Genomic DNA, 23,017 nt, shown 5'->3' with positions numbered 1-23,017 from the left:
GACTGCTCCCACTGAACATAGCGCAGTGTAGGATGGAGCAGAATCAATAGTGTTCTTCTCCAAGAACTCTGTCCTTCGCAAGAAACAGCAGGATGGCACGTGAGCACAGCTTCCTGTCAATCCTTTCACAAAGAACTGATGTCAAGATCGAATCTTGACTTCTCCCATAACTGGAGATCGAACTTGCAAACTTGGGTGGCAAGAACAGGGAGGCGACAAGAAAGAATTCTGCAGGGTTGCTTAATTTTTCCTTCTGTGATTTCAGCTCTGAAGAGGATGTGAGTATGTTTCTACTAAAGGCTGCTGCCCCCTCCTTCTTTTGTAACCTTAAAGGATCAGCTCCTAATCCAATTAGGAGTTGCTGATCCAAATCATATTTGGATCAGACATCCTTTTAGGTGATAAGGATAAACCCTTATCTTATCTGCAGATTAGATCAACCCTCTCCTAATCTCATTAGGAGGTTTCTAGATCTGAATCATATTCAGATCTGGACTCTCTGAGTGGATGGGGTTAAGACCCTATCCTATCTACTGATCCATCTTAGAATTCACCCATATTTAACTAATTAAATTAGTCCAATTTGAAATGGGCTTTAGGCCCATTAAGCTTATGTGCTCACTTAGCCTTCCTAACTACTGCCCAGTTGGGCTTCCTTGTATGGCATGAGACCCAAACATTGATCTACACATCAGCCACATGGGTTCGGCCTAGCCTTTGTTACAAGGCCTAGCCGAATACACTGCTATGGACAGTGCACCCCCTAAAACCCATCAAATGGGCTCTATGGGCCCAACACTTACCCTAAGTGGTCCTTGGGCCAAACCACCTTGTAACACCCAGGGACTGTGGGCAGATGCAAGATTATCCCATCAGGTATTATCCTCAATGGTCTTACACTTAACCTCTCAGTCCATAATGATCAAACACTGCCCGACAAGAGAGGACCTCTCCCTCGACTGCAAGGAACAGTGTTGCACTCTCTACTTATATGGATCCCGGGAATTAAAACCTTTTGCAAATATTTTAGAAACCATAATATATATATATACTTTTATATCTCATATAAAATATATTTTGCAAAATAAATCTCAACGATTGAAATCGGTTGCCGACAGTCTTGGTTTCCATCAGTGAGAGTGCATCCCCGATCATTACCTTTGTTCGACAAAGGGGCTGATCCTGTTACTATGATCACCCACTCAGATGAATTCTCAGACTGTCCCAACATACCCAAGTTTTGACCCCCGCTAAGGATCTCACTGATTAGTACATCAAAGACAACCCAATCCGACACCTAGTGCAGTATCATAATCGAGTCTAGGGGTCAGGTGTAATTTTCCAGTTTTGCCCATTAATCTCCAAGGTCCAGGGCAATACTGGAAATCTGGTCCAGTTCAAAGATTCAATTAATCCTACACTATATGTGCCTAAGGTCTCACCGTGGCAGCTGAGACTGGCCACCCCAACCGACTTGGTGGCACAACAGTGTCAGCCTTATCAGGATAGGTCTCCTCAGACCGACCCACTGGCTGCGAACATTCTAAACTAACACGAGTCTCATTAAGTGTCCAGTTTAAGGGTATTACATAGAAACATACCAAGGGAACATGAATCAAATATGCACTTTTATTCATTTACAATAAACTCATAAAGTACATCATTCTGATTGAAGCTAAAGGCATACAAAACTGTCCAACAAAATCGTGCCAGGCTACGAACGGCACGCCCTAATTTACACGTCTATGCAAGGCTATGGAAACTGAGATTGTTGCATTGGAGCTCCACCAAACATGGCCCATTGTGGATCTACCTCTTCGAAAGAAACCAATGGGATCAAAATGGGTATATAAATTGAAGCTTCATGCCGATGGAACCATTGAACGCTATAAGGCATGAATAGTGGCTAAAGGTTATACACATATTAAGGGCCATGATTATTACAATACATATGCTTCTGTGGCTTGTAATTCTACAGTGCCTTCTCACCCTTGATGCTATAAAGGGATGGGAACTACATTAGCTGGATGACACTAATGCCTTCTTACATGGTGATTTGTCTGGAGAAGTATATATGATCATTCCTCTAGGCTTTCCTAAACAAGCTAAGAACAAAATTTGTAACCTGTAGAAATCTCTATATGGGCTCAACCAAGTCTGTTGTTGTTGGTTTGAAAAATTTGCTATTGTTCTAAAGAACTATGGTTTTACCCAACCAGTTGTGGATTATTCATTATTTACCTCCAACCTTTCGGATTCATTTGTGGTTGTCCTTGTGTATGTTGATGATCTAGTTATCACTAAGAATGATGTTGTCCGCATTATTGATCTTAAGACCAACCTTCATGGCTAATTTCATCTGAAAGATCTTGGGCTCCTCCTAGAGATGTCAACGATATTTGAAAATCCGATTTCGAATTTGAGATTCAGCATAATCGAATCAAATTCGGATAATTTGAATATCTAATCAGTTGAATTCGGGTATCCTATTTATATCGAATAGCTATTCAGATTCAAATTCGGATATGACCTTATTCGATTTGATAAATATTCGAATTCGACCAATTATTTAATTCTTATATATAATATATAAAATATTTAACTGTCATATATAACTTATATATATAATAATTAAATTATATGAATAATTTATATATTTATATACTTTATATAAATAAAATATTTATTTTATATACTTATTAACTACCTAAAATAATTAATTAATCGAATTCAAATTGAATCAAATATTCGAATATTTAATTAGATTAGAATTTGCATATTAATTTTCAAAATTCATCGGATATCGAATCGAATTTTCTAATTGGGTTCGAATTTGGATATTGCCTAATCCAATTCGAATTCGATCCATTTACACCCCTAGCTCCTTCACTATCTTTTTGGGCTTGAAGTCACATTGTTCCATTATGGAATTTTTGTGTGTCAACATAAGTGTGCCATGGACATCATCACTGAAATAGGTACGACTGATTGCAAGTCTGTCTCTCATCCTACCGAGTAGCAAAAAATAGTTCGTTGAAATGGATTGGCCGCTATTGAATGATCCAGCCCAACATCGACAACTCACTGACTACCTTGTCTACCTCACCACTATCATGCCCGAATTCACTTTTCTAGTTCACATGTTGTCACAATTTATGCATGATCCCCGAAAACACATGCAAGCTGCTCTTCATGTTTTACGTTACATCAAAGCAGCTCCAGCTTAAGGGATTTTCTTTGCTTCATCTAATGATTGCACCCTACAGGTTACTGCGATTCTTTGGACCAATATCTTTTTACATAGAGATCAATTATAAGATATGTCAACATGGTTGGAACCTCTCTCCTATCATGAAAAACAAAGAAACAAGCCACTGTTTTTCGATCTTCCACATAAGACAAGTACCGTGCCATGGCCATGGCTACTACAAGTGAGTTAGTATGGCTCAAGTGCATTCTTCATGACCTTAGTCTTTCCTTGCAGCAACCTATTCAACTCCACTGTGATAGTCAGGCAGCTATCCACATTGCAAGAAATCATGTCTTTCATAAACAGGTGAAGCACATTGACATTGATTGCCATTTTGTTCAGGAACACGTCTTGAAAAAGGACATCCATCTATGCCACCTTTTGCACCAAGTCTCAACCGGCTGATATATTTACTAAAGCCCTAGGGGCTGACCAATTTCATTTTCTTGTACAAAAGTTGGGTGTCACACTATCCCCACCTTGAAGGGGGTATTCTAGAATATTCAACTATTAATCAGTTATAACTAAGTTGACATGGCAATACAAATTGGCCAAGTGGGTTAACCTAAATCTGTTTATATATGTATCAGTTCACATACGAATACACTACCGTTTTCTTCTCATTTTCTTTCAAGCTCTGTTACGTTTGCCGCACTATATGTTTTCTGCTGTCTCTATAAATGTGGCAATTTAGTATTGAATCCAGATTTTGATAGTGGGGGTGAAGGTAAGACTAGGAGACCACCAAGATTTTTTAAGGGGTTCCGGGCCGTAAGTCGGCTGTAACAGACTTACGGCCCTGATTGTATACATCAAAAATTCATATGGAATAAAAATTTAAGATTTTTTTTTCAATTTTTTTGTTCGTAGTTTATTTTAATTTCATCATTATCGTTCTTTTCAAATTTTCTAAAAAATATGCCACTCATGGCCCAATCCAACCTGACACGCCATGGGCCATGCCAGGCTTCCCTTTTAAGGGGTTCCGGGCCAGGCAGACATGGCCCATCCAGGTCCACATAATGGAATGGCACGGCCCATTACAGTGCGACTGGCCCGCACAAGAGCCGATACAGCCCACATTATAACTCTAAAGATGAAGGGTATAGAAAGGGGTAGATGAAAAATGATTTGAGGATCCATATTACAATAGAACTGAAACTCAAACTAGGAGGCCACCAAGATCGGTTTCTGGCTAATATCTTTTTACCTTTAGCGGGTAAGGCAGTTATTCGCCACTGAAAGATGAGGAGTGACCTGTCAAGGTGAAGGGTATAGAAAGGTGTAGATGAGAAATAATTTGAGGACTTTACGATACACAGAGAACTGAAACTCATACTAGTGAGCCTTTTAGTTTGAGATGAAAATGCTTTTCTGAACCAGGAGCTCAAAAACCACCAGAACTCAAAACTGGTAACAACAAACCACCTCTCAACACTGGTAACTCTATTTTGCTTTAATTACCAATCTCCATCTCCTAAGGTCATCATGTTTGCTTCTTTGACCTAGTGTTTATAAAACGGATGCATGCTCATTGCTTGTGCACATCCATACACAAGTGCCCTAATAAATTTTTCAAATTTCAAGACTCCATGCAGTGATGCCAATGATTGGTGTTTCAATGCACTCACTGATTCCGACCATGAGAAAGGCAAGCGCGTCCAGAAAAATGAGGTAGACCAACTCTTTACTCTTCAGGACGATATCGATGACGAAATATGAAAGGGCTTGATTGAAAACAATTTTCTGGTGCAACACATGATGAACATATGAGAAAACCTTATATAATTAATAAAATTGAGAATTCTTTATACAAAATCATATATATTATGTACATCCATATAACACTACTACCCAGCCTGAATTTGTCCGGTGCCAATTGGCCTTTTTTTTTTTTTTTCTTTCTTTCTTTCTGGTTGCCAACATCAAGAAATTTGTACGGAAGAACAGATTTGGATTGTGATTAAAGATATTGGCAGGTGGAAGAACCTACCTTTAACTGCTTTTACCATTTGTAAAATGAGACTATTCAAATCAAATAGCAAAGTTGGAATTTACAATGACAGTACATTACATACAACACATGAACGGGCCGGAGCCGGGGAATACTTCCTCATCTTGCTGATTTACCATCCCTGCTGAGGTTCTCCCAGCTGATCTCCTGTGCGCATTCCCCACACACAGTTGTGCAACCGGCTTTAGTTCCCTGGCTCCTAAGGGTTAGCAAATGTGAAAGGTTGGTGCATTTTCGCTGTAACAAGCGGTTCCTTGAAATACCCCTGGTTTGAAAGTCCGTGCTCTCTGGTGCATGTGAGCAGACGCTGCTAACAGTTGGCTTCTGATCAAATGATGACTCATCCATGGGAACTCTCTGTGAAATGCCCTCTGCTGCAGGCGGGCAGGTACTAGCAACAGTTAGCTTCCGTTCAAATGACGACTCATCCACAGAATGTCTTTGGATTTCCTCCCACTCTAGAGTTCTCCGGAATACTTCCCATGCCATGTCCTGCTCCTCCTTGGATAGCTTTTCATCCTCATTTTCTTGCAGAAGTGTTTCATGTTCATGATAATTTGCAATCCACCTGAATGAAGTATTATGCACTCAACTTAGAGGGAGAGGGTTTGATCTCCATGAGTACAAAAAGAATATGCAATTCCACATAACAATTCGTAAGTGATTTAGGCAGTATTGCATGTAGACAGACGCAGGATTTGGAATCCAATGTGCGCCCAAATGTTAAGACTGGCAGGAACTAAACAAATAGTAGTAAGAACTAGAGAAACTTGAAAGTTCAATATGCACCCTGCACATATTAGCTCCCATGTTGGTACAACACAAGAAAAAAGCATGCAGCCAAGAAAGCGATACTTCAGTAATAATTAGATGACAACAACTCGGAAGTACACCAAAGGAAGATAAATTGATAGTTTGATACATATGCACTACATTGTTCTGATTGAAACATTTTAAATTAAACATCGACTACAATAATAAACATGGAGTTGCTGACAGAATTAACTCGATTTCAAAACAATGACCAATTTATAGCAATAAGCTTAATGAACTAGAACTTTGATCTACAAAGGCCCAAACAAACGAGAACACCCCACCCCACATTGTCACTCATTGAAATCCTAACCTATCCTGTGGTGGCAGGGAATATCTTTACGTGACATACTACAGATTTAAGATATCTTGACACTAAGGGTGCAACTCGGGTTGGCCTGGATTAACATTTTACACTGCTTAGGGTTTGGGGTTTGGACCGGGCTGGCCCAAGTTGCACCCCTACATGACACAGCACAAGAGACTTTAAAACCCCAGAAAGGGGCAGAGTAATAATAGGTTCTTTTTTTCTTTGAAATTCTACTTCATCAATAGATAATCAGGACTACCCCCAGGAATTGGCAAGGGCTGATAATCCCAGAGGATAGCAAGGATTGAATTCAAGGGAGTTTGAAAGAAAAATTAGCTGGAAAGAAGTTTGAAAGCAGATGAAAGGATGACGTTGTTTTTTCCCTGACTAAGATCAGGATCCAGGCCCAACATTTAATTGAACATTGAGGGAAACTTCAGGTTTTAATTGACTTCTAAGATTCTGTAATCAACAACTAAGGAAACAATGCTGCATTTATGGCATCAATCCCAAGAAATATGGGGCTGCTGAATCTTCCATCTCAGTCATGGAGTGTTTAAGATAACTTTCAAGGTTCTCAGATGCGTGTTTTAGTGGGAGGGGGTGGTAAATACAAGCAGAGCATGCTTACCAAAGGCAGGTAAATTGTAGATAACATTGTGGCAGTTGATGTGTGGAAGAATGAAAAACAATTGTCTTGGCAATGGTATTTTGGTAAACTGTCTTGAAAAGATTGATATAATTGTTTTTTAATAGCAGTCAAGTCCATTTCAAGGGCTTCTGTCGATTATCAGAGAGAGGACAGAAAGTGTGAAGTTCCTCCTTAGGTATCATGTGAGAATGATTCCCAGAGAAATAGAAGGTTTGCTAAACCGAAAAACCTAGAAGTTTCAATGTCTTAGGTATCAATGCAAGAATATTATAGTCTTCGCCTGATGTTGACCAATTTACTACCTGTCATGTTTATCTTTGGGTTGTGGGAGTAGCTTGGCCTAGATCACTACAAATAGTCTCTTTAATAAGATAAATTCATGAAGAATAATGTACTTCAAAACTCCTAAATCTGGAGTTCGCATGGAACCAGAGAAGGCAGAATGAATACACAAGTAGGAGAGAAAGAAATCTGAATATTGAGATGGAGTTCAAACAGCAATACACATGGAGATGATTCTTGAAGGCTGAAGCAAAAAAATTTGCTGTTCAAGAAAACCAGAATGCAAGGTAAAATATCGTTGAAGATGAGGGAGGATGAAGAAGCCATGGTAATACTGGTAGAGGCTGATGTAGTTGAATGGCTTCGAGGTTGTCTGGATGGGGCACTAACTGCCAACAGAAATGCAGAGTGGAGAAGCTCGAAGGAAGGGAATAATAGGAGATACACAGCAGAGAGAAGTAATGCCAAAGGCAGGTTTTTGGCTGTATTGGAAGTGTTCGGTGAAAGCAAGAAACAGTTAGTCTGCTTGCCTGAAGAAAAAAAGGTGTAATATGAAAGGAGATTAGAAGCATCATGCAGGAGTTTCTGAAAGTGCAGAAGGAAGAGAAGTCTCCAGAGTCTACAGAAGTAGAAAGCTATACTTCTGAGAAAGAAATGGGGGTCAACTTGGTAGTGAACGGCCTAGGTATTGGGAAGCTAACCTGTGGAATAGACTTGCTGGAGGATGAAGTGGAAGTAAGTGCATTGAACTTCCAGTTAACAGAGGAAACAATCACAGTTACAAAATGGTCCCCTAGCTCAAACTTGAAGGACTTAAAATTGATGGATGGAGTTACAGTCAGAATTGTTGGACTGCCTTTCCACCTAAGAAAGAGGTGTTTGAGTCCATTGCTTCGTTATGTAAGGCCCGACTTGATGATGTTTGCATCTTAGATCTTCGATCAGCAGCCATTAGACTGAGCGGAGTTAAACCTCATGAAATCCCAAGGAAAATTGAAGTCTGCCAACAACTGCTTCTACACAGTTTGGCTTCTATCCTCCATTGAAGCTAGCTTGTGGAGAGAGTCCAGAAGGGAGGAAGAAGAGAAGGTAGAGGAAGATTATCTAGGTGACCATCATCGACTAGCCAATTTCAAATTGGCAGTCTTACACGTTTTTGGAAGGTCCGAAAAAGAAGAATATAAAAACCTCGCAAGCAGGGGAAAATGTTGAACATGCAAGGCAAGAAAAAGGAGGGAGCAAGACCTATGCCCAAGCCCTGACAGATGGAGTAAATGCACAGCCATCTGTTCAAACTTATTTGACCAATGTTGGGCCATCAATTGAACCTTCCAAGCTTTTGAGGTTTGAATTAGGATCACCACATGGAAAGGCCCCTGCGAACCAGCTCTTAGATGGGCCTGCGTTATAAACTGGGCCTAAGAGGGGAAATGCTTTAAACCAAGTTGGGTTGGCCTCTAATGAATCAAATAACTTAAAGGGCCCTCTGAGTGAGCCTAATTCTAAGAAAAATTCAAAGGTGGGGAGATCGGTTTTACAAGATGGGCTGGTTATAAGAGAGGGACCATGTGCGCCTTTAAGTGGCCAGCTACAAAACAGACGGTGGAAAGCTTTGATTGGAGACTGAGATTGGTCTCATACTCCACAACTCCTAAGCGCACCAACGCAAAGTTTGACTGCCAAGAGGGTAGATGAAGAACTCTTCGATTTGGACTGGGTGCAATGCAAAGTAGGAAAATCTGAAGATGGGGTTTCATTTGAAGAGTCCAGTCTAGGCAGCGTAAAGAGCATTTCAAAGCTATCATTGGCAGATGCAGATTTTGGAACACAGCTTCTCTTTGGAGATGTATCACTGACAAAAGCATCACTTTCTTTGGATCATGATAGGAACAAGTTGTCAGTGGGTCGCCCTACGGGTGAGGTCAATCCTTTGACTCAAGGTGAAGGAGAACCGGTTCTGGGTCCAGAGCTAGGCCAGGAAATTTGTAGTCCGAGTTTATCTTCTCCCAATTCCAAAGGCAAAGAAACAGTCTCTCCCTGCTCCCCTTTGAGTGCGTCACAAGACAACTTGGAGGAGAGACCCCATAGCGAAAGCCCTTTCCTTCACAAGTCCTTTGGGTCTAGAAAGATATCGGGTGTTGGAACCTCCGATATGTTGAGTCAACCCACTGTTTTTCATAAAGTTTATTGTACTAATCCCTCCCCTTCCCCTGTTGTTGATTTTGTCCAGCTTACAGGTGACGCCCCATCCATCCCAGATGCTGCCTGCCCCAGTGAGTTTGAAATAACAGAGGTCTTAGGGGAGGTGGGAGGGGTAGAAATTTCAAGGGAGGAAGGAGAAAGGATTTGGACCTTAGTAATGAAAACCTTTCACATTCTAGTAGAGGAGGAATTAGGCAAAGACCTGGAAAAGGAAGAGGAACACTCCAAATCCTGCAACTAGAGGGAAAGGCAAGGAGTGCTCTGAAAAAGATACAACGACTAAAAAAAACAAAAAGGAAGGGCAGAAGAAGAGTCAGAAAAGAGAGAAAGCCACAGGTCAAGAGGAGAGTAAAAAGGTCTTAGGAGAGATACCAAAGAGGAGAAAGAAGCTGAGTGAGGTGGAGAAGCTCAGGTGTGGAGTGGACTATGATAAAGGTGGCACCAGAAGGAAGGGAAGGAAATTGGATTAGGTAGGGGTTGTTTTTAAGGTTTGATTTCATGATGAAGATAATCAGTTGGAATGTAAGAGGTTTGGGGAGTTCAAGGAAAAGAAGAGTGATTAGGGTAGTATATAGAAAAGAGAGACCAGACATTGTGCTAATCCAAGAATCAAAGCTATTCGAAGTAGATAGGAGATGGGTTAGGAGTGCCTGGGCTTCTAGAGGACTAAGCTAGACTTTTGCACAATCTTGGGGGGTCTCAAGGGGAATTCTCTGACAATCTGGAAAAATGAAGAGTTGGATTGCTCCGAGGAATTAATTGGTAGCTTCACGGTTACAACACAAATTAGGAGACAGGATGGGTTGGAATGGGCACTAACAAATGTTTATGGTCCAAATTTGTACAGAGAAAGGGAGGAGCTTTGGCAGGAGCTTGCAGCTATAAGGGGACTATGGGAGGGTTGGTGGATTTTTGGTGGTGATTTTAAGCATGAGGAAGTTCAACCACTTTGTGGACTCCTTTGAGTTAAAGGAGTTGTCAATGCTACAAGCTAATTTCACTTGGTCTAACTTTCAAGAAGAGCCCCTCTGCTGCAAGTTAGATAGATTCCTTCTCTTGTCAGGTCGGGAGGAATTTTGGAGAGGGATGGCTGTAAGAGCTCTACCTAGAACTACGTCAGATCATTGCCCAATTAGACTGTCACAAGAAAGATTGGGAGGTCCATGTCTGTTTAGATTTGAAAATATGTGGCTGCTCCACCCAGAATTTAAAAGGAAAGTAAAAGATTGGTGGGATGAGGACCACATAGCTTTTAGATGGAAAGGTTATAGATTCTATAAGAAGCTACAAAAGCAGAAAGCTAGGATTAAAGATTGGAATAAAGAGGAATTTGGTAAAGAAAAAAATGAGACCATCAATAAAAGGATTCAAGATTTAGACCTAGTGGAAGCTTGTGGAAGTACGAGGGCAGTAGAGAGGGAGGAGAGATGGAGGTTAAAAGTTGAACTAGAGGAATTCCTTAGAAGAGATGAAACAAGCTGGAGACAGAAATCAAGATGCAAATGGCTGGAAGAAGGGGATGGTAATACAAGATTTTTTTTATAACTTGGCAAGTGGAAGGAAAAGGAAGAATGTGATAGAAAGTCTGGATTGGAATGGAGAGGTGCTTACTGGTGAAGAGGATATTGCAAGAGCCCTAGTTGAGCATTTTAAATCCATCTTTCACAGCCCTAGTAGTGTGAGAGAGCCTCTAGTTGATTTTGAATGGCAGATGGGTGACAAAGAATTGATGGAGTCCTTGGAAAGACCTTTTGAGAGTCAAGAGATAAAAGTGGCCCTTTTTCTCTATGGATAGGTCAAAAGTGAAAATCCCCGGGTCCAAATGGCTTTACAACGTCCTTTTATCAAGATTGTTGGGACATTTTAAGGGAGGACTTGATGGAGGTATTCTCAGAATTCTTTGAAAGAGGGAAAAGTAATTCAGGTGCAAATGCGACTTTTTTAGCTTTGATCCCTAAGAAGGTGGGTGCATGCCATGCTAAGGATTTTAGGCCCATAAGCTTGATTGGGAGCATGTATAAGTTAATTTCCAAAGTTCTTGCCTTGAGGATTAAAAAAGTACTCCCATCTTTAAAATCATCGAATCAAGGGGGTTTCGTAGCAGGGAGACAAATCATTGACCAAATCCTTATTGCTAATGAGTGTGTGGATTATAGGAAAAGAAAAGTTGGAAAGGGCTTGATTTGTAAACTTGACCTAGAAAAAGCCTATGACTTGGTAGATTGGGACTTCTTGTTGGATGTTTTGAAAAACAAAGGCTTTGGAGAGAGGTGGTGTAACTGGATTAAAGGTTGTATAACTACTTGCCACTATTCCATACTTGTTAACGGTGTTGCTAGAGATTTCTTTCATGCTAAGAGAGGTCTCAAACAAGGAGACCCTTTGCCCCCCTTCCTTTTGAGTGTGTTGATAACTAGGGCTGACTCAAGAAATTTAATCAAGGGTTGGAGAATTGAGACACACCAAGTGATAGTCACAAACTTACAATTTGCGGATGATATCATCCTTTTTTGTGAAGGGGAACCAGAGGAAATGGAGAATTTGAAGCTCTTAGTGACACACTTCGAGAGGGTTTCTAACTTGAAAGTTGATTGGAATAAGAGCTGTGTAGCGGGATTAAACTAGCAAGAAGGAGAGGAGATACTTGTGGCAACATCTCAAGGTTGTGGGGTAAGTGATTGGCCTATGGTTTATTTGGGTTTACCCTTTAGGGGGAAACCCTATATTAGAGAGTTTTTGGCACCTAGTTTTGGAGGATTCACAAAGAAACTAGTAGGATGGAAGAGAAATTACATCACTCTAATCAAGTTTACTTTGGCCAACCTACCAGTTTATTTCTTGTCCACTTTCAAGCTTCCTGTGAAGATAGCAAGTCAAATTGAAAAGTTGATGAGGGATTTTCTTTGGGAACCGAGTGACTCAAAAAAGGATCACCTAGTGAAGTGGGAAGTTGTCACTAGGAGGCGAGAGGACAGAGGCTAAGGTATTGGTAATATTAGATTAAGGAACCTAGCCTTGTTAGGAAAGTGGTTATGGAGATTTCCCTTAGAGCAGGAGAGTTTGTGGCATAAAGTGGTGGTAAGCATTCATGGTTTGGCAGCAAATGGATGGGATGCTGGCGTCAACCCCAGGGCCTCTCACCACTCCCCTTGGAAAGTAATCGTTGGAGTCCTACCTTCTTTTCAACCTTTCACAAGTTATGATGCTTGCTCAGGTAACAAAGTTCTATTTTGGGAGGACAATTGAGTTGGGAATGCTCCTCTTAAGGATAGGTCCCCAGTTATGTGTTCTCTTTCGTTAAACAAATTGAAGGTCATTTACTTTGTTCGTGTGAATGAGGGTTCTTGGGATCTAGGACTAAGGAGAGGATTGAGAGACTCAAAAGTGGCCTCCACAGATGAGTTGTTCTCTCTTTTGGGTGCAGTTTTCCTAGATCAGTCTTGCCCAGATACTAGAATTTGGTTAGAGTCCTCCTCAGGGTTTTTCTCTTGTTCTTCTTTTCTCAATGCCTTACTTAGTTCTGATGTTGTGTCTACCCCTTTCCCTACAAAACAAGTGTGGGCTACTCCTGTTCCACCAAGGTTAGGGCTTTCTGCTGGGAAGTGGTTTCCAAAAGGTCAATATTTTGGATGTACTTCAAAGAAAAAGGAAAGGCTGGTGACTTTCCCCTCATGTCTATTGCCTTTGCCTGCAGAATGGAGAAAAAGTGGCTCATCTATTTATTTCCTGTCCTTTTACTTCTTGTATTTGGGATTGATTCTCCTCTCTCTTTGGTTGTAGGTGGACTCCGTCGTCTCTGCAAAACCTTTTCGACTCTAGCTTCTTCCAGTTGCCAAAGAAGAGAAGCAGGGTGATGTGGAAAGTAGCAAGAGCAGTTGTATTATGGTCAGTGTGGGAGGAGAGAAATAATAGGACTTTCCAAGGATAGGAAAGAACCAAGGAAAAAGTTATAGAGGGCACCACTACCAGGATAATACATTGGTTGAAAGCTTTGGAGCTTTTTAAAGACTTTTCTTTCACTGACTTCACTAGAGGATGGAACGTCATAACTAGTTTCTCATCTTTCTCCCCATCAGTTCAGGAAAGTTGGACCCCGCCATCTTGTTCTAAAGTGAAACTAAACTTTGATGGAAGCTCTGTTGACAACCCGGGCCCCTCAGGAATAGGGGGTGTTTTCAGAGATGAGGGAGGTAGAGTGCTGGCCCTGTATTCAGGCCCTATAGGGGTGGGAGACTCCCTAAGAGCAGAAGCTTTTGCTTTACTCCAAGGTCTTAGATTGGCAATGCATTGCGGATTGCAACAAATAGAAGCAGAGGGACTCCAAACTGGTAATAGGTTGGCTGCAATCTAGAAGCTTGGGCACGTGGCTTTTCAGTCATCAGATAAGGGAAATCTCAAGCTTAGCTAGGGAGATTGGGGTGAGATTTATTTGGGCAAGAAGATCAGCAAATGGCATGGCTGATGCTTTAGCAAAGCATCAGCCAATAGGCAAGAGTTGTTTTAGGCCTGTTTTTGAGACAGTTTGTATCAAAGGGTTCTCCATCCAGCCCTTGGATGGTGGCAGATGTAATTTTTATCCATTATTAATGAAAGTTACCATTTCCCATCAGAAAAAAAAAACTATGCCTTGAAAAGACATAAAACATGGTGAACCAGAAGTTTACTTTTGCTGTTATTTGAAAACATCTTAGAGATGGTTGATAAATGAATTAGAGGATGGACAAGTTTTTCTTGGTTCTCAGAATGGATAAGCATTCCCGTAGTAGTCTTTTCAGGTGTAAGGTATCCTCTCTCTCCTCTTCTCTAACATTGGTGGTTGACATTTTGAACTCATTCATCCTCAAAGCTGAAGCTGAAGGATTCCTTCATAATTTCGAGGAAGGCAAGGATCCAAATTTCTTAATTTCAGTTCACCAATTACACCCTATTGTTTTCTAGAGACCAGACAAGTGAGGCCATAAAAATAAAATTTGAAAAGAGAAATCAATGAGACAAAGACGTTAATGTGGCACACAACCTATTGGTGGATTTGCAATATCTTGGGGCTTAAATAGGAAGAATGGCCCATCAAATATTTGGGAATGCCTTTGGGAGGGACCCCTAGCATCACTTCCTAGGATCCAATGATTGAAAATGAGATGGACTCACTTTCAGAAAAACCTATTTGTTTTAACCTCCTCTTGTACGTTCTATCAGTGTTGAGCATTCTTTAAGTAATTTCCTTTGGGATGGGGTGGGAAGAGAGGGAGGGGTAGGAACGAGCCGCTTCTCTACTCTTGAAAAATGAGCATGGTTGTTACCATTTGAAAACATTTCTTATTTGCAAAAATCATGGGTTAAAATCTATGGATGGGAGAGCAATCTATAACTGTATCAAATTTTAACCGATGTCTGACAAGTTATTCTCTCTCGCTACTCCACAGTCATTCCACTTTGACATGGGTAAAACAGTGGCAATCATATCAGCTTCCAACTCCAGTGGAAATCATATCGGCTCAAGCCTAAACCTAACCTGAACTTCCCAACCCAACTCAACACAACACTTTGGGTTGGGTTTGGGCTAACCTGGCTCAAGTTGCATCCTACCCTTGAATCACACCATGATGTCTGACCCTACCAAAGGATGGAATACCATTCTTAGGAGATAGCAGTAGATAGTGGATAGATTCTCATCATTATCATCCAGCCTTGTCCCAACTATATGGGGTGGTCTCTCCCACCACCAAACAAAATACAGTTCAATGGCTGTATCATGAGCAATCCAGGTAGCTCAGGTGTTAATGGAGTTCTCAGAAATCACTGAGATGCTATCATGACTATTTTCTAATCCTATTGGTTATGGAAAGTCATGCAGGGCTGGAATGAATGCAGCACTTATTGACTAACGTTAGGGAAAGACAATATAGTGGTAGAAAGGGACTCAAACAAGTGATCAGAAATCAACAGTTTTGGGGGTACATGAATGCATTATTGAAAAGTTTTTTAGGTTATTTACAAAAAAAAAAGGGAAAGAAGGAAAAGTTTCTGAGTTAGGTAGTATCTGCTAGCATGAAACTCTAGGGGTGCTTGGCTCATCTTTCATTTTTCTACAAGTAATAAAATCTGTCATGTTACCAAACAGAAAGAAAAAGGTAACCAAGGTACTAGGCACTTGTGGCAATCAATTCAGCAAGCTAAAAACTTGATCAATCAGATAAACATCCTCTTCAGATGTGTAGCAAGATCAGATAATTACTTAGCTAATTCACTAGCAAGGGGAGGGCCAGCTTGATTGATTTGTATAAGGGACTTAATCCCAGAAAGCAAATTTTTTGTATTTTGGTTTCTTGATTGTATTTTAGACTTGGAGAAGTCTGGCATTTTGAATCTATCTCTTGCTCCTTGAACTAGTCTGATCGCATTCTCATTATTATAAATGAAGTTATCGATCAAAAGAAAATGGATTAACAGTAATAGCAATAAAACATGTAAGAAAAAAGGATAACCAAGTTAGAGGAGCAGGACAAGTGATTGAGTGGGAAAAATAATGTCAGCCTCATAAATCATCCAGAAGTTAATGAATATACCGTGGATAGTGCCTGCTAAGTAAGCTTTCCATCAACTTGTCAGAGGAGCAACTCTCATTGGGCAATTTCTGCTTCAGTATGCTCCCAATTCCAACTTCTTGGTTAGAATGTATACTCTTTTGTTCCTGATCTGGAACTGAATCTGGATTTTCATCATCACCAAAATCAAAGAGGTGCAACACCTCCTCTTTAGACATGGTTCTATGTATTTGTTGTCTATCAACAACCCTTGCAGCAAGACCTTCCTTAGTCACCTGTTTAAAGTAAACTCTACATAAAAATCAACTCAGGCAGAATATCTAATATTAACTTTTACATTTTATGAATGATTAAAGGCTTTAGAGGGGCATTTGCTCCAAAAAATTAAAACCTGGTAGAATAATGAAACACCATGAATGAACCATTTAATTAAATTCTTGGCTTATTACCTGGCGCTTATATATCTTTTCTTCCATTGTTCCATGTGCCATCAACCGGTAAGCATAAACTGGTTTCTTCTGGCCATACCTACAAGCATGGAATAGAAACTAAGGGTAAAATAACATGCAAAAGAAGGAAACTTGTCTCCTATAGAAACCAAATTTTATCTCTTACCTCCAAACTCGGTAAATAGCCTGAAGATCATAAGTTGGATTCCATGAGCCATCAACTATGACCACACGATTAGCGGCATGAAGATTAATGCCCAGGGATCCAGCTCGGGTTGATATCAAAGTGCATTTCACCCTCTTATTCGAGGGCTCATTGAACCTCTCTACCAGCTTTTGCCTTTCAGAGCCTTCGGTACTCCCATCTAGCCTATTTAGCACATTAAGTTAAATAGTGTTACAATAACAAGGAGATTAAGAAATGCTTATTGTTAACTGTCAACAAAATTCCATTCGCATCTATCATTTTCTTTTTCAAAATTTATTTAGTAAAGATTTCATTCAACAAAATGACAGTGAAATAGAAAATTTTAAGATAGGAAAACTGCAAAGGATTTTGCGGAACCTAGGTTGCTGCATAACATATTACATCATCTTATATAATGGTTGACATCAAAGTTGTCAAGGCAACATCCAGACAACAAGGTGCTGTTGGAAGGTCACCTCATCCAAACAACTACATGTTTTTGTATGAGGTGCCACATAATATTTTTATATTTTTCATTTGATGGTATTTATAATATTACAATAGATATTATTATACTACACTACTCTTTTTTTTACAATTCTTATAGTAGTTTCTTTTCTTTCTTATTTATCTTCTCATAAATATGTTGATTTTCTATGTTTTGAAATAAGGTTTGTACTTTCACGAGGATTACAGTCTCTATTAGTTAAAGGTTACTGTTGAATACTATGAAAGCTAGGGACCAACCTAAGATTTATATTTATTTAAAAAAAAGAAAAGCGAACTCCCACCTAGGAAACAAGACACCCCCCCTCTCACCTAGCTTTGCCTCGGTTGCATGAAAACCATTCTTGATACATGTACAATTAGAAACATAATCTAATCAATTACAAACAAAAGCCCAATTATGTGTACCATATAGAAAAATGTGAGCCTAAAATATACTCATAATAGATAAACATAAAATTACACCAGTATAAATTATATAATCAATTATCATGGATAACCAATAAAAAGTCATAATCTAATCAATTACAAACATAAGCCCAATTATGTGTACCATAGAGAAAAATGTGTGAGCCTAAAATATACTCATAATAGATAAACATAAAATTATACCAGTATAAATTATATAACCAATTATCATGGATAACCAATAAAAAGTCATCACAATAAGAGTGACTAAAAGCTCAGTAGAACATAGGAGTAATCTCTTGCAGCTGATCAGGATTTAACACACCCCTAAAAATAAGAAAACGAAAGAAATAAAAAAGCAGCCGGACAGGAAGCATTCTTCATACATGTTTATATGCAAATCACATACAAACAGAACAAAAGAAGAAATAGAGAACAAAGTGAAGAAAATAAGTTGGGGTCATGGTTTAAAATGTCAACATATTTCCATTTCCATGGGTACCAACACAAAATATAACTGGAATTGGCACAATCCCTAGCAAAAACTAATGGTGCTATGTGGAGAAGTGCACAAGGTAGAATTATAACATGATGAGTTGGCAACAGCATTGTGGATATGTGAAATAGCAGTATTATCATGCACCTAATGGAGATGACAACCACTTTGAGCCAAGTTGAAGTTCTTTTTTGGATTTGATGGTAAATCTTAATTTCTTTTTTGTTTATTAAACTATTTGCTTGATCTTTATAATTATTCACATACTGTAACTTTAAACCTTGCTTTAATTCAAGTCCACGGTACAACTTTCACTGTATCATTTTGTCTATTAACCTTAGTTTCTTGGCTCTGTTTGATGATTTGGAACAAGATAATAATCAAAAGGAGTGTCCATATGTTTTCCTATCATTTCATAAAACATCATTATATATTTTTGCATATTTCACAATGTTTCCACAATGTCTACAATTTTTACAATATCCCCATACAACATTTCTGACATATTACCTATATTTGGATGACCAAAATTTCGACTAACATTCATTTCCACAATGTCTACAATTTCTACAATATCCCCATACAACATTTCTGACATATTACCTATATTTGGATGACCAAAATTTCTGACATATTACCAAAATTTCCACATATTACCTATATGTGGGGCTAAACTCCACATTCATTGCTTTAGTTCCCAAGAAAAGTGAGGCAAGCCACCCAAAGGACTATAGGCTGATCAGTCTAGTTAACAGCCTTTATAAGATCATCACGAAGGTGATGTCAATTAGAATCAGAAAGGTGCTACCATCTATCATCTTGAACAATCAAAGAGCTTTTGTGAGGGGGAGACGAATAACAGATCAGATGCTGGTAGCAAATGACAGTTTAGAGGATTACAAGAGATCCAAGAGAAGAGGAGTGGTCTGCAAACTAGATCTGGAAAAGGCTTATGATATGGTTGATTGGTCCTCTCTATTGGAGGTGATGATGAATTTTGGGTTTGGAGATATCTGGTGCAATTGGGTGATGGGATGCATTAAGGATTGTCATTATTCTATCTTGGTGAACGGGGCAGTGGTGAACTATTTCCCAGCTTTGAGGGGGATCAGACAAGGAGACCCTCTATCCCCCTTTTTGTTCACATTGGTAGCTGAAGTGCTGGGGGGTTTGATATCTAAAGCAGACTCCAGGGAGCTTATAAGAGGGTGGAGAGTTGGAAGGGATAATGTACCACTTACACATCTACAATTTGCAGATGATACGATTCTGTTTTGCAAAGGTGGGGATGTCAATTGGATTAAAAATTTGAAACTCTCTATACAGCTCTTTGAACAGATGTCAAATCTTAGGGTGAACTTTGAAAAAAGTTGTATAGTTGGAGTCAATATGGGGGAAGGGGAGATGGGGGAGTTTGCAGATATTTTGTGATGTGCAATGTCTAATTAGTCGTTAAACTACCTGGGCTTACCTTTGGGAGACAATCCTCAGAGAGATGATTTCTGGGCCCTTGTTGTGGAGAGATTTGAAAAGAGGCTGGCCAACTGGAAAAGAAATTATTTGTCCCTTGGAGGGAGAATCACCCTAATTAGGTCTACGTTGGCTAACCTTCCTATATATTTTATGTCAGTTTTTAGGATACCGGTGAAGGTGGCCAATAGATTGGAAAAGCTAATGAGGGATTTCCTGTGGGAGCTGGAGGAGAAGAGGGACCATAGGGTCAAATGGGAGGTGGTTTGTAGAGATAGAAAGGAGGGAGGGTTGGGTATTGGTAATATTAGGACTAGGAACCTGGCACTACTAGGAAAATGGTTATGGAGATTCTCACTGGAGAAAGATAGGTTGTGGGTTAAGGTGGTGGGAAGTATACATGGACTGGCAGATAATGGTTGGGATTCAGGAATTCTAGCAAGGGCTACAAGAGCTTCCCCTTGGAGAGTCATTCAAGCCATCTTGCCTTTATTCTCTCCATGGATCAGGTATGACTTGCAGTCTGGTAACCTTATCAAATTTTGGGAACAAGTTTGGGTTGGGGACTCTCCTCTGAAAGATCAATTTCTAGGCCTTTTTGCTTTGTCCTCCCTCAAGAATGAACTAATTTCTTCCTTTATTGTTCCTTCTAATTCACCCTCTAGGTTTGGTTGGAATCTAAGCTTGAGAAGAGGTGTTAGGGACACAGAGTTTGCCTGTACCATAGCCTTACTTTCTATCCTTGAAGGGGTCTTTATTGAGCCATCTAAAGAAGATAGCAAAATCTAGACACTCACTCCCTCGGGCTCCTATACTTGTGCCTCCTTTTTCAAAGCACTGTTACCCTCTCATCCTACTAGCTATTCTTTCCCTATTAAAGAAGTGTGGTGTCGACCTATACCTCCTAAGGTTGGGAGTTTTTGTTGGGAAGCCTTCCTGGGAAGAGTTAATACAAGGGATCTACTCCAAAGGAAAAGACCCAACAGTTGCTTGTCTCCTCATTGGTGTGTTCTCTATAAGTCTGACGGTGAGTCCGAATATCACTTGCTAATTTCTTGTCGGTTTGTTAAAGCTATTTGGGTATGGTTTACTTCTTTGTTTGGATGCAGGTGGACCCCCCCCTCCCCCCCCCTTTGAATGTTCCAAGCTTGTTTTCTTCCATGCCTAATTGGCCAACTAAAAGGGCTAAAATCATGTGGAGGTGTGGTAGAGCTGCAGTCTGTTGGACAGTGTGGGAGGAGAGGAACTCAACGATCTTCTCAAGTAAAGAGAGTGGTGTGGAAGAAATTATAGAGAGCATTCACATTGGAATGACACAATGGTTGAGAACACTGGAGCTGTTCAAAGTGTTCTCAGTTGATGAGCTGTTAAGGAATTGGAAGGAGATTGCAGATTCAGGCTTATATAGAAAGTTATCAAAAGCTTGCTGGAGCCCTCCACCTATTGAATTCACCAAACTGAATTTTGATGGTAGCAGCATAGGCAACCCAGGGCCTTCTGGAATTGGAAGTGTGATAAGGGATGGAACAGGAAACTTGTTAGCCATGTACTCTCGGCCAATTGGGGTGGGAGACTCATTGAGGGCTGAGATTCTTGGAGCTATTAAAGGGATTCAAAGGGACAAGGAAATGAAGATCAAAACGGTGGTTATAGAAGGTGATTCTGCCATGGTGGTGAAATGGCTAACAGAGGACAGTGCTATGATGTGGAAATACAGCAATGAAAAGAGGAAATATAAATGGTTAACCAGGGACATGGAAATTCAATGTAATTGGATTAATAGAAGTGCAAATGCATTGGTTGACGGTCTAGCTAGGCAAGGGGTAAATAGAGACACATTATTCTGGGCTGTTTTGTAATCACTACAAGATCAGAAAGTTCTTGGGTAACTGGAGTTAAGACTTTTTAGCTCCATCCCATTGTAATCTTGTTTTTATCATTAATAAAATTTCACTGTTACTGATAAAAAAAATTCCACTAACATTGATATTTTAAACCTTGATTGGGATGACTTCGGTAAGGCCCTTACAACCAGATCATCAAACCAGTGTAGTTAAGGTGGGTGGGTAACACCCAAGTAGTTTTGAATAGGATTTGTAGAGAGACTGGGACGAATGGGCCCTAGTACTTGTCTTTTATTAAGCAATGTTTGTTTATGTTTTATTATGTTAATGGGCCTTTTTCTCTATGGGCCTGTTAACTTCTTTTTTGTTTCTTTTAAGTGATTGATGAGCAGACCACCCACTTAAGGACAGAGTTGTAATTAATCTCAGTTAAGATGAAATAAAAGGATTAGAGAAAGAGGAGAGAAGATCATTGAACTCCCTTCTCCAGTTCTCCTTTCTCCTCTTCTTCTGCATCTTCTTCTTCCTTTCTGCTGTAATCATCTTTTTTCTTCCTTTTCTTATTGCTGTAATCAGAATTTAACCATCAGATTTACATCTGGATTAAGAGTCCAAATTTCTAGTTCTGCATACTCTCCTATAAACCGAAAATGAGTTAAGCACAGTCATATCAAGGGGGCATAATCAGTTATATCCCCTACTAAGATGTTAACATCTATACCACTCACCTAGTTGGTCACCTTGGCAATGAGCCTCCTGCAAAGTATCGATAAAGGTAATATGCAAAATTGTGTCTCAGTGAGCCAGCACATCTTTAGGATGGGTACTAACCTTCAAAAGTGGCCACATGTCCTAACTCCTAATATTTAGTGTCTCAGTGAGTTCAAAAACCAATACGTATCGTACAAAACACACTGATACATGAAAGCTAAATTACTGTAGCCGAAGTAGCAGAAAAGAGAAGAAGAAGAAGAGATGCTGGAATGTCGAACTGCTCTGCTCAGTCGACAGTACTATTATTTATATTATGGTGTAGTACAATGATACAGGAAGTTACTAGAATGCCCCTGATTAGTGATGGGACACCCAGACAACTTAAAACATTAAACAGGATTAGGCCCATTAACAAAGGCCCAGTACAGGACAACTTAAACTTAAGTATAGGCTAATAAGAACTCTTATCAGCCGAATACTCATACATACAAAGACTTCAATCCAACACTCCCCCTCAAGCTAAGCATGGATATCAATCATGTTTAGCTTGCCAAGCATGTCCCTAAACTTTGTTGCTGCCAGCCCTTTAGTCAGTACATCCGCAATTTGCATCTTAGATGGAGTATAAGGCACACAGAGTTCACCCGAGACAATTCTTTCTCTAACAAAGTGCCGATCAATCTCAATATGTTTTGTCCTATCATGCTGCACGGGATTGTTGGCAATGTTGATGGCAGCTTTATTGTCACAATACAGCCTGAGAGGACCTCCAGCCTTAATGCCAAGTTCATTAAGAAGAGTTCTGAGCCATAAGAGTTCAGCAACCCCGTGGGCCATAGCTCGATACTCTGCTTCTGCACTTGATCTAGCCACT

General features: G+C 39.9%; 1 protein-coding gene across 9 annotated transcripts in view; it reads right to left on the bottom strand.

Annotated features, from left to right (window-relative positions):
- Positions 1-5,018: 5,018 nt before the first annotated feature.
- ATRX (P-loop containing nucleoside triphosphate hydrolases superfamily protein) overlaps positions 5,019-23,017 on the bottom strand; it is a 110,164-nt gene continuing 92,165 nt past the window's right edge. For all 9 annotated transcript variants that reach the window (XM_088894850.1, XM_088894851.1, XM_010266557.3 and 6 more), the window contains 4 exons: positions 16,684-16,887; positions 16,518-16,596; positions 16,090-16,343; positions 5,019-5,832 (listed from right to left, as the gene is read on the bottom strand). In XM_088894850.1, coding sequence (XP_088750976.1) covers positions 5,364-5,832; positions 16,090-16,343; positions 16,518-16,596; positions 16,684-16,887 — 1,006 coding nt within the window. In that variant the 3' untranslated portion in view covers positions 5,019-5,363. The remainder of the gene's footprint in view (positions 5,833-16,089; positions 16,344-16,517; positions 16,597-16,683; positions 16,888-23,017) is intronic.

Source organism: Nelumbo nucifera, chromosome 1 (assembly GCF_055504915.1).
Source record: "Nelumbo nucifera cultivar China Antique chromosome 1, China Antique-T2T, whole genome shotgun sequence".
In the NCBI taxonomy this organism is placed as follows: domain Eukaryota; kingdom Viridiplantae; phylum Streptophyta; class Magnoliopsida; order Proteales; family Nelumbonaceae; genus Nelumbo; species Nelumbo nucifera.
This window is presented reverse-complemented; position numbering and strand designations above follow the sequence as displayed.